Source organism: Oncorhynchus tshawytscha, linkage group LG22 (genome assembly GCF_018296145.1).
Source record: "Oncorhynchus tshawytscha isolate Ot180627B linkage group LG22, Otsh_v2.0, whole genome shotgun sequence".
In the NCBI taxonomy this organism is placed as follows: Eukaryota; Metazoa; Chordata; class Actinopteri; order Salmoniformes; family Salmonidae; genus Oncorhynchus; species Oncorhynchus tshawytscha.
In genome coordinates, this window is record NC_056450.1 from 43,477,051 (window position 1) to 43,489,697 (window position 12,647).

The following is a 12,647-nucleotide window of genomic DNA, read 5'->3' on the forward strand; positions in this document are numbered from 1 at the left end:
GGTAGGCAGGTGGGCAGGCAGGCAGGCAGGTACAGCAGGCAGGTACAGTAAGTAGCAAGCAGTAAGTAGGCAGGCAGGCAGGCAGGCAGGCAGGCAGGTACAGCAGGTATGTAGGGGTAGGTAAGTAGGTGGGTGGGTTGTGTGCAGGTATGTAGGGCAGGTAAGTAGGTACAGTAGGTATGTGGATAGGTAGGCAGGCAGGCAGAGAGTAGGTATGTAGGTATGCAGGTACAGTGGGTATGTAGGTAGGCAGGTAGGTAGGTAGGTAGGTAGGTAGGTAGGTAGGTATGTAGGTAGGTAGGTAGGTAGGTGGGTAGGTACAGTAGGTATGTAGGTAGGTAGGTAGGTACAGCAGGTATGTAGGGTAGGTAAGTAGGTAGGTAGGTTGTGTAGGTATGTAGGCAGGTAAGCAGGTACAGTAGGTATGTGGATAGGCAGGCAGGCAGGCAGGCAGGCAGGCAGGTATGTAGCAGGTATGCAGGTACAGTGGGTATGTAGGCAGGCAGGCAGGCAGGCAGGCAGGTTGTGCAGGTATGCAGGCAGGCAGGCAGGTAGGCAGGCAGGCAGGTACAGTAGGTAAGCAGGGTTGGTAGGTAGGCAGGCAGGCAGGCAGGCAGGTACAGTAAGTAAGTAAGTAAGTAGGTTGGTAGGCAGGTAGGCAGGTACAGTAAGTCAGTAAGTAGGTAGGTAGGTAAGTAGGTGGCAGGTAGGCAGGTAGGTAGGCAGGCAGGTACAGCAGGCAGGCAGGCAGGGTAGGTAGGTACAGTAATTAGGTAGGTAAGCAGGCAGGCAGGCAGGCAGGCAGGCAGGCAGGCAGGCAGGCAAGCAGGCAGGTGCAGTGGCAGGCAGGCAGGCAGGCAGGCAGGCAGGCAGGTACAGTAGGTAGGTGGTAGGTAGAGTAGGTAGGTAGGTAGAGTAGGTAGGGAGGTAGGTAGGTAGGTAGAGTAGGTAGGTAGTTGGGTAGGTAGGTAGGCCCACCATAAGGTGTAGGTAGGTAGGTACAGTAGGTAGGTAGGTACAGTAGGTAGGTAGGTACAGTAGGTATGTAGGTACACCATAAGGTATATGGGTATATACTTTGGCATGTAGCTTTCTCACTTATGGGGGGTACATATTGGGATATGGGGAGGGGAATGGGCGGGGTATATGCAAATTAAATGCTGCAGTGAACTGTAGTGTGGTGTTTACTACAGTGCTATTTCTGCAGTGTGTGTGTGAATGTGTGTGTGTGTGTGTGTGTGTGTGTGTGTATGTGTGTGTGTGTGCACGCGCGTGTGTGTGTGTGTGTGTGTGTGTGTGTGTGTGTGTGTGTGTGTGTGTGTGTGTGTGTGTGTGTGTGTGTGTGTGTGTGTGTGTGTGTGTGTGTGTGTGTGTGTGTGTGTGTGTGTGTGTGTGTGTGTGTGTGTGTGTGTGTGGAGAGCTGGGGGTGAGAAAGAGCAAGAGAGAGTGTGTTGGGAGAGAGAGAGAAAGAGCAAGAGAGAGAAAAGAGAGAGAGAGAGAGAGAGAGAGAGAGAGAGAGAGAGAGAGAGCAAGAGAGAGAGAGAGGGAGAGAAAGAGAGAGAGAGAGAGAGAGAGAGAGAGAGAAGAGAGAGAGAGAGAGAGAGAGAGAGAGAGAGAGAGAGAGAGAGAGAGAGAGAGAGAGAGAGAGAGAAAGAGGGGGAGAGAGAGATAGAACGCGAGAGAGAGAGAGAGAGAGAGAGAGAGAGAGAGACAGAGAGAGAGAGAGAGAGAGGCAGGAAGAGACAGGTCAGAACCAGGGTTATGGTCAGAGATAGGGAAAGCTGCTGGGAGAATTATGACTGTGAGAACTCTCTCTCCGCCCACTGGAACTCCTGGAATGTGGGAACATTCTCTTCAGGTCAAGAAAAAGACTGTCAGTACATGGACCTTGAAAACTCAAGTGTTTGAAACAAAAACACAGTTTAATATCAATTCTTGTTTTTCACAGTTGTTGGTTATTTGTGTGTGCTCCACAATAAATGAGTGGATCCTAAACCAATCAGGGGTGTATATAACCTAGTATATCTCACTGGTTAATCAATCAGGAGTATATATAACCTAGTCTCTCTCGCCAGGTTAGGGCAAGGGTTAGGGTCAGGGTTTTATCTCACCACTCCGCCATGCGTTTCTCCAGGGCGGGGAGCAGGGTTAGGGTTAGTCTAGGGTTAGAGGTAGACCCTGGGTCAGGGTTAGTGTAGGGTTAGAGGTAGGCCCTGGGTCAGGGTTAGTCTAGGGTTAGAGGTAGACCCTGGGTCAGGGTTAGTCTAGGGTTAGAGGTAGGCCCTGGGTCAGGGTTAGGGACTGGGGAGGGTTAGAGGTAGGCCCTGGGTCAGGGTTAGTGTAGGGTTAGAGGTAGGCCCTGGGTCAGGGTTAGTGTAGGGTTAGAGGTAGGCCCTGGGTCAGGGTTAGTGTAGGGTTAGAGGGTTAGAGGTAGACCCTGGGTCAGGGTTAGTGTAGGGTTAGAGGTAGGCCCTGGGTCAGGGTTAGTGTAGGGTTAGAGGTAGGCCCTGGGTCAGGGTTAGTGTAGGGTTAGAGGTTGACCCTGGGTCAGGGTTAGTGTAGGGTTAGAGGTAGGCCCTGGGTCAGGGTTAGTGTAGGGTTAGAGGTAGGCCCTGGGTCAGGGTTAGTCTAGGGTTAGAGGTAGACCCTGGGTCAGGGTTAGGGACTGGGGTCAGGGTTTAACTCACCATTCTGCCATGCGTTTCTCCAGGGCGGGGAGCAGGAACTGCTGGTGGAAACAGTATATAGAGCAGATGTTGGAGAAGATACCCATGACCACGTCTAGAGGGAAGGAAGAGCGGGAGCGCGCCTCCTCTAGGAGGGAGGAGCAGAACACCTGGTCCAGGAGGTACAGCCGAGACACGTAGGCCTTCTCTGTGTGGAGGAGCTCATTTGCTATGTTGAACACACGCTGCTGCACCGACAGCTGGGATTGGTCGGAGAGAGAGAGAGAGGAGAGAGAGAGAGAGAAAGAATCTTAAGTCAAATGTCTACTGTTTGCCGATGATCTGGTGCTTCTGTCACCAACCAAGGAGGGTCTACAGCAGCACCTAGATCTTCTGCACAGATTCTGACAGACCTGGGCCCTGACAGACCTGGGCCCTGACAGTAAATTTCAGAAAGACAAAAATAATGGTGTTCCAAAAAAGGTCCAGTAGCCATGACAACAAATACAAATTCCGTCTAGACACCGTTGTCCTAGAGCACACAAAGAATTACACCTACCTCGGGCCTAAACATAAAATACCACAGGTAACTTCCTGTGAACAATCTGAGAGACGAGGCAAGTAGGAACTTCTATGCTGTAAAAGGAACATAAAACTCGACATTCCAATTAGGATCTGGCAAAAACTACTTCAATCAGTTATAGAACCCATTGTCCTCTACGGTTGTAAGGTCTGGGGTCCGTTCACCAATCAAAAATTCACAAAATTTGGGACAAACACCCATAAATATACTTAGTGCCACAACGCAAAAAACCAAACAATACAATTTGAACGATTTATTTATTAATTATCAAAATCCAGACAAGAGCTGTTCATTTCTACAACCATCTAAAATGAAGCGATGCCCACACATTCCATCACAAAGCCATCACCTACAGAGAGATGAACCAAGAGAAGAGTCCCCTAAGCAAGCTGGTGCTGGGGCTCTGTTCACAAACACAAACACACCCCAACAGAGCCCCAGGACGGAAAAACATTTAAACCCAACCAAATTATTAGAAACCAATTAGATAATTACTTGACATATTGGAAAGAAATAACAAACAAACAAAACAGAGCAAACTAGAATGCTATTTGTCCCTAAACAGAGAGAACACAGTGGCAGAATACCTGACCACTGTGACTGACCCTAAACAGAGAGTACACAGTGGCAGAATACCTGACCACTGTGACTGACCCTAAACAGAGAGTACACAGAGGCAGAATACCTGACCACTGTGACTGACCCTAAACAGAGAGTACACAGAGGCAGAATACCTGACCACTGTGACTAAACAGAGTGGCAGAATACCTGACCACTGTGACTGACCCTAAACAGAGAGTGGCAGAATACCTGACCACTGTGACTGACCCTAAACAGAGAGGACACAGAGGCAGAATACCTGACCACTGTGACTGACCCTAAACAGAGAGTACACAGAGGCAGAATACCTGACCACTGTGACTGACCCTAAACAGAGAGTACACAGCGGCAGAATACCTGACCACTGTGACTGACCCAAACTTAAGGAAAGCTTTGACTATGTACAGACTCAGTGAGCATAGCCTTGCTATTGAGAAAGGCCGCCGTAGGCAGACATGGTTCTCAAGAGAAGGCAGGCTATGTGCTCACTGCCCACAAAATGAGGTGGAAACTGAGCTGCACTTCCTAACCTCCTGCCCAATGTATGACCATATTAGAGATACATATTTCCCTCAGATTACACAGATCCACAAAGAACCAGAAAACAAATCCAACACTTGATAAACTCCCATATCCGTTAGGTGAAATACTGCTGTGTAAAGTCACATCTGAAAGATGTGTGACCCGTTGCCATGAGAACAGGGCAACCAATAGTATTCATCTGTTAATTTATCTTCCCCTAACAGTCGTTCTACTACTATTTGCACATTGGTAAAACCCTGATAATATAACACTTGAAATGTCTTTATCTTTGTGAAACCTTTGTGAGTGTGACATTTACTGTTAAAATCAAATAGTTTTTTGGGGGGGGTTATGTTGTTGTTGTTGTTGTTGTTGTTGTTGTTGTTGTCTTCTCACTTTTTGTTTTTTGTTTATTTAACTTACTTTGTAAACATTTTTCCCAATAAAGCCTCGTTGAATTGGCTTGATAGAGAGAGATGGAGAGACACACCCACACACACAGACACACACAACACACACACACACACACACAAACACATTAACACACACAGACACACACACACACACACACATAAACACACAGACACACACGCACACACACACACACAAACACACACCCAGTCACACACACACACACACACCCAACACACACACACACACACACAAACACACACACATAAACACACACAAACACACACACACACAAACACACAAACAAACACACGCACACACAAAAACACACACACACACTCACACACTCGCGCACACACACACACAAGCACACACAAACACACACACACAAACACACACACAAACACACACACACAAACACACACACACACAAACACACACATACATGTTTTAAAAAACAGTCAGTCACCTCTGTAGAGTCCTGTCTGTCTGTTTTAGGGAGGGCGAGTGCCAGAGGTTGGAGATCCATCATGGGGTTGATGAGCTCAATGGTCTCATCCCCGCTTCCCTCCTCCAAGTCACTGTCCCCCTCCGAATCCCCCCCACCCTCAGCCGACGCCCCCTCTCCCCCCGGGCCCTCCGCATAGCTGCAGGAGGAGGAGCTAGAGAGGCGTGGCAGCGTGAGGGCGGGACTACAGGGGAAGATGACCCGGTCCTCGTCGCCGGCAAAACACAGCTCCTCACTGTGGGACGGAGAGCTGATGCTGTCGATGCCAGAGTCTCGATTGGCCAGTTTGCCGTCCGCTTGCGGCTGGAGGAGGGACAAGTTGTCAGAGGGGATCCCTGATTGGCTTTCTGGCTCCGCCTGCCCCCTTATCGCCACGGCGTCTGTGAGTTTCTCTGAGGCGCTATAACCGGACTCCATGGACAGGCGCTTGTCAGAGGCAGAGCACAATGCTCCTAGTTCGTGTTCTTTATCATTATCCTCCTCCATGTTGTCTGTCTCTCCTGCTTTCTCTCCCAGCACCACGCCAGCCAACACAGCCAGCCCCTGAGGTAGGTCATCCAGCTCTTGAGAGGAACCAGGAGGGCAGGCCACGTGGAGACAGCCGAGAGTGAGCTCTGAGACTGGGGGAGAGAAGGGGCCCCCACCTGGTCCTGTCTCAGGGACCCTGGGGTTGCAGAGACCCCCTCCCATGATATCAGGCACCACAATGATCTGCTCCCTGTAGAGGGAACACAGATAAGACAGTAGAATGTTACATCGTTCTATCTATCTGTCTGTCTGTCTGTCTGTCTGTCTGTCTGTCTGTCTGTCTGTCTGTCTGTCTGTCTGTCTGTCTGTCTGTCTGTCTGTCTGTCTGTCTGTCTGTCTGTCTGTCTGTGTCTGTCTGTCTGTCTGTCCGTCTGTCTGTCTGCCTGCCTGAAGTCGACAGTTTACATACACCTGAGCCAAATACATTTAAACTCAGTTTTTCACAATTCCTGACATTTAATTCTAGTAAAAATTCCCTGTCTTAGGTCAGTTAGGATCACCACTATATTTTATGAATGTGAAATGTCAGAATAATAGTAGAGAGAATGATATATTTCAGTTTTAATTTCTTTCATCACATCCCCAGTCGGTCAGAAGTTTACATACACTCAACAAGTATAAATTTACATTGTTTAACTTGGGTCCAACGTTTCGAGAAGCCTTCCACAAGCTTCCCACAATAAGTTGGGTGAATTTTGACCCATTCCTCCTGACAGAGCTGGTGTAACTGAGTCAGGTTTGCAGGCATCTTTGCTCGCACACGCTTTTTCAGTTCTGCCCACAAATTTTCAATGGGACTGAGGTCAAAGACTTTGTTGTCCTTAAGCCATTTTGCCACAATGTTGGAAGTATGCTAGGGGTCATTGTCCATTTGAAAGACCCATTTACAACCAAACTTTAACTTCCTGACTGATGTCTTGAGATGTTCCTTCAATATACCCGCATAATTTTCCTTACCCATGATGCCATCTATATTGTGAAGTGCACCAGTCCCTCCTGCAGCAAAGCACCCCCACAACATGATGCTGTCATCCCCGTGCTTCACAGTTGGGATGGTGTTCTTCGGCTTGCAAGCGTCCCCCTTTTTCCTCCAAACATAACGATGGTCATTATGGCCAAACAGTTCTATTTTTGTTTCATCAGACCAGAGGACATTTCTCCAAAAAGTATGATCTTTGTCCCCATGTGCAGTTGCAAACCGTAGTCTGGCTTTTTTATGGCAGTTTTGGAGCAGTGGCTTCTTCCTTGCTGAGCAGCTTTTCAGGTTATGTCGATATAGGACTCATTTTTACTGTGGATATAGATACTTCTGTACCTGTTTCCCTCAGCATCTTCACAAGGTCCTTTGATGTTGTTCTGCGATTGATTTACACTTTTCGCACCAAAGTACGTTCATCTCTAGGAGACAGAACGCTTCTCCTTCCTGAGCGGTATGACCGCTGCATGGTCCCATGGTGTTTATACTTGCGTACTATTGTTTATACAGATGAACGTGGTACCTTCAGGCGTTTGGAAATTGCTCCCAAGGATGAACCAAAGGTTCTTGGCTGATTTATTTTGATTTTCCCAAGATATCAAGCAAAGAGGCAGTGAGTTTGAAGGTAGGCCTTGAAATACATCCACGGCTACACCTCCAATTGACTCAAATTATGTCAATTAGCCTATCAGAAGCTTCTAAAGCCATGACATAATTTTGGGGAATTTTCCAAGCTGTTTAAAGGCACAGTCAACTTAGTGTAAACTTCTGACCCACTGGAATTGTGATACAGTGAATTATAAGTGAAATAATCTGTCTGTAAACAATTGTTGGAAAAATTACTTGTGTCATGCACAAAGTAGATGTCCTAACCGACTTGCCATAACTATAGTTTGTTAACAAGAAATGTGTGTAGTGGTTGAAAAATGACTTTTAATGACTTTAACTTCCAACTTCAACTGTCTGTCTGTCTGTCTGTCTGTCTGTCTGTCTGTCTGTCTGTCTGTCTGTCTGTCTGTCTGTCTGTCTGTCTGTCTGTCTGTCTGTCTGTCTGTCTGTCTGTCTGTCTGTCTGTCTGTCTGTCTTTACAGTATGTCTGTCTTTACAGTATGTCTGTCTATCTTTCTATCTATCGATCTATCTTACCTCTCAAACTTCTCAATGAGGGAGAGCACACAGGCGGTGGGGGAGGAGCGTCCCTCGGCGCGGGGGAGTGTCGGCAGTCGGCAGGGTCCTCCCCCTCTGGGGTCTGCAGGCAGAGGTCTGCAGGGTGGGGGAGGTGGGAGGGGCTTGTCCGGGACGCGGGGGCAGGGCCTAGGAGCACCAGCACTCTGCTGCAGGTGAGGAGGCTTTGGGGGCACTGAGGAGAAATAACAGGTTACTGACTGAGGAGATATAACAGGTTACTGACTGAGGAGAAATAACAGGTTACTGACTGAGGAGAAATAACAGGTTACTGACTGAGGAGAAATAACAGGTTACTGACTGAGGAGAAATAACATGTTACTGACTGAGGAGAAATAACAGGTTACTGACTGAGGAAATATAACAGGTTACTGACTGAGGAGAAATAACAGGTTACTGACTGAGGAGATATAACAGGTTACTGACTGAGGAGAAATAACAGGTTACTGACTGAGGAGAAATAACAGGTTACTGACCGAGGAGAAATAACAGGTTACTGACTGAGGAGAAATAACAGGTTACTGACTGAGGAGAAATAACAGGTTACTGACTGAGGTTACTGAGAGGAGAAATAACAGGTTACTGACTGAGGAGAAATAACAGGTTACTGACTGAGGAGAAATAACAGGTTACTGACTGAGGAGAAATAACAGGTTACTGACTGAGGAGAAATAACAGGTTACTGACTGAGGAGATATAACAGGTTACTGACTGAGGAGAAATAACAGGTTACTGACTGAGGAGAAATAACAGGTTACTGACTGAGGAGAAATAACAGGTTACTGACTGAGGAGAAATAACAGGTTACTGACTGAGGAGAAATAACACAACATACAGGTGTTGGTCATCTTCGTAAAATGTATTTAAACTACAGTAACGACAGTGTTACTGCACAGGTACAGAGCAACGTACTGTCTATTTATTGTCCTACTTCGGTTTCTCATTGTGAAGTGGAAGATTTTATAGTTGATACGGTAAGACTGATATGTTACCTTGTGGTTTAGGCCCAGGTAGAGGAGGGCGTCTCTTGAGGGCGGTGGAGGGCACTTCCTGAGGAGTTCCACTCCCGTTGTCTCCTCCGTTACAGCCGTGTCCAGCTGGGTACAGCAGGGGCATGGATGGGTGCAGACCAAGGGACCCGGAGGTTAGGGATCCGGGGTCTGAGCTGAGGCGAGGGGTCTGGGTGTCTGAGTCATCGGCATGGGCCCCGAGGCAGGCACCGTGAGCACCAGGATCCAGAGACAGGCTCTTAGTCATCAGCCGAGGACTGGAAGAGGACGGGCCTAGGGAAGAAACAAAGACTGGACATCAAGTATACATAAATACGTACATACATATACAATATAGATTATACCTGGGATTGGAGGTGGAGTGGCCTGGGGGGAGGGACAGACAGACAGGCCAGTCAAGGCTTTCTCCTACCATGGATGTACAACACTTCAATCCAACTGGTTGTCTGTGTCAACTTCCTCGGTTTGCTTTTCAAGTAGAATTCAAGTAGCAATCAAGTAGGATTCAAGTAGCATTCAATTAGCAATCAAGTAGGATTCAAGTAGAATTCAAGTAGAAATCAAGTAGGATTCAAGTAGATTTCAAGTAGCAATCAAGTAGGATCCAAGTAGAATTCAAGTAGCAATCAAGTAGGATTCAAGTAGAATTCAACTAGCAATCAAGTAGGATTCAAGTAGAATTCAAGTAGCAATCAAGTAGGATTCAAGTAGATTTCAAGTAGCAATCAAGTAGGATCCAAGTAGAATTCAAGTAGCAATCAAGTAGGATTCAAGTAGAATTCAACTAGCAATCAAGTGGGATTCAAGTAGAATTCAAGTAGCAATCAAGTAGGATTCAAGTAGAATTCAAGTAGCGATCAAGTAGGGTTCAAGTAGAATTCAAGTAGCAATCAAGTAGGATTCAAGTAGAATTCGGTAAGAATTAAACATGGGAAGTGTAACGAACAGTGGTAGAGAGAGTGTGTGTTTTATCACTGGGATTAATGACTGCTTTTCTTACATATATATATTTTTTCATTCCACAGTCAATGTTCAAAGAGAAAGGCGTCCAGAGACCAGAGACAATAAAATAGACTGGCTCGGCTAATGAGGAAACGATGATGCCACAGGCAGATAGATGCAATCTGTTTCAGTTCGCTCTGCTGGACACTAATCTTTAATTGGTCAATGTGCTGCGGTGTTAATGCTTATGTAACACCGCCAAGGTTACCAGTTCTATTTCCGCAGGGATCGTACAAGAACTCACCGCACTGTAAGTCTGTTTGGATAACAGTGTCTGCCAGGTGCCTTATATTAATGGAGATAACAGTGTCTGCCAGGTGCCTTATATTAATGGAGATAACAGTGTCTGCCAGGTGCCCTATATTAATGGAGATAACAGTGTCTGCCAGGTGCCCTATATTAATGGAGATAACAGTGTCTGCCAGGTGCCCTATATTAATGGAGATAACAGTGTCTGCCAGGTGCCCTATATTAATGGAGATAACAGTGTCTGCCTGGTGGTGTATATTAATGGAGATAACAGTGTCTGCCTGGTGCCTATATTAATGGAGATAACAGTGTCTGCCTGGTGGTGTATATTAATGGAGATAACAGTGTCTGCCTGGTGCCCTATATTAATGGAGATAACAGTGTCTGCCTGGTGCCTTATATTAATGGAGATAACAGTGTCTGCCTGGTGCCCTATATTAATGGAGATAACAGTGTCAGCCAGGTGCCCTATATTAATGGAGATAACAGCGTTAAGTAAAGCACACTTGTGTTGATGAGTAACCTTGCCTGAAACCTGCTGACGTGTGTTAGCTTCGTAAAGCTAATATTTGGGCTTTAGCTCAGCGTGCTAATACAGTCTTGTGAGATGCAGGACAGTAACAGTAGTATGAGGTGAATGGAACACGTCCTGTACAGTACGTACAGGACCGATAGTCTGGGCAGATTGGAATTCTGTCGTTGTTGTTGTTGATGTCTGAAAACCAGGAAGACTCCCCGCTTTGTACGATGATGTCATATTGCTGACTGTGCCTTTAAAAGCCTGTCTCAGTGTGTGTGTGTGTATGTGTATGTGTATGTGTATGTGTGTGTGTGTGTGTGTGTGTGTTAGTTAGTGGGTGTGTTTGGGTATGACTCTATCTGCCTCTAAAATCGCACCCTATTCCCTACATAGTGCACTACTTTAGACCAGAGCCCTATGGCACCCTATTCCCTATATATCTAGTGCACTAGTTTAGACCAGAGCCCTATGGCACCCTATTCTCTATATAGAGCACTACTTTAGACCAGAGCCCTATGGAACCCTATTCCCTATTTTAGTGCACTACTTTAGACCAGAGCCCTATGGCACCCTATTCCCTACATAGTGCACTAGTTTTGAACAGAGTCCTATGGGGAACTACATAAGTAGTGCACTACATTGAGAATGTTCCATTCCAGATGCACTCAGTCCCTGTGTTTACTAGTGTTATTATAGACAGAGCTGCAGAGCGTCAAACCCTCAGTCCTTCAGGGTGTGGTGTGTGTGTGTGTGTGTGTGTGTGTGTGTGTGTGTGTGTGTGTGTGTGTGTGTCTGTGTGCATTTGAGTGACCTGCCGTTCGCAGACAGACTGCTGACGAGACATGGCGATGGTTTTCTACGCCTCTGGGGAACAGAGCAGTAAGAGGAAAACAAATGATTTTATGGAGAGAAAAAAATAAATGCTTTAACTTTGACAGACACATGAGAGAACAGTAGTATGTTTACTGAAGAGGACATAAAGATAGACTGAAAGAATGGATGTCTTATTGGCTCAAACTGTCATTTCAACAGCCTAACCTTACCACCTAAATGACAAAGTAAGGGATCCCAGCTTACACATAACGTTCTTAGAACCATATATTTCCTAGAGCTTGGTAAGAGAATGGTTGTCCTATGGTTATTTCGCATACAACCTTCCCACGACGTTCTGGGAACGGTGCAGGATAGTTGCTTGGCTTTGAAACATTCTCAGCACTTGACAACCAAAAAAAGAAATTTTCTTGGTTTTTCTTTACGTTAACAGAACGTTTCCTAAAAGTTAGAACATGGTTACATTTAATTTCTATTTTGGTAATGTTCTAGGAACGTTCTTGAAACTGGTTTGACGTTGGGAATGTTCTCAAATAGTTCAGAGAACGTTAACAAATAAAGTTCTTCTGGGGGAATTTCAGTTCTTCAGCATTAACGTTTCCTACTGGTTTCATCACGTGACAAATGTTATTTAGGATCTGAGGACCCATGCCGAAACCTTTTCCATCTCCTTGATGGTGAATAGTCCTGCCTTCTTCATGACTGTTTTACTGTATGTTAGTTTGTTGGTGATGTGGACACCAAGGAACTTGAAGCTCTCAACCTGCTCCACTACAGCCCCTTCAATGAGAATGGGGGAGTGCTCGGTCCTCCTTTTCCTGTTTTCATGAGTCATGTTCTCAAAATGTTCTGAGAACGTGAAGAAAGCGTCCATTAAAAACTTCAGTAACGTTCAGAGAACGTTCTAAGAATGTTATTTAAAAACATATACATTCCGTGCTCAGCATCAACAAAACTCTGTCCATCCTCTATCCCCAAAATTGACTCTGTACCTGTACCACCTATATAGAGCCTCGCTACTGATATTTTTACTGTCATTTTACTTTTTATTTTTTT

The 12,647-nt window shown here is 46.1% G+C and overlaps 1 protein-coding gene across 1 annotated transcript in view; it reads right to left on the minus strand.

The window, feature by feature from the left end:
- LOC112241444 (FYVE, RhoGEF and PH domain-containing protein 1) overlaps positions 1 to 12,647 on the minus strand; it is a 161,868-nt gene that overhangs the window by 69,212 nt on the left and 80,009 nt on the right. Inside the window, exons 2-5 of the mRNA XM_042304320.1 lie at positions 8,972 to 9,262; positions 7,941 to 8,154; positions 5,252 to 6,008; positions 2,688 to 2,926 (exon numbers count right to left, since the gene is read on the minus strand). Coding sequence (XP_042160254.1) covers positions 2,688 to 2,926; positions 5,252 to 6,008; positions 7,941 to 8,154; positions 8,972 to 9,262 — 1,501 coding nt within the window. The remainder of the gene's footprint in view (positions 1 to 2,687; positions 2,927 to 5,251; positions 6,009 to 7,940; positions 8,155 to 8,971; positions 9,263 to 12,647) is intronic.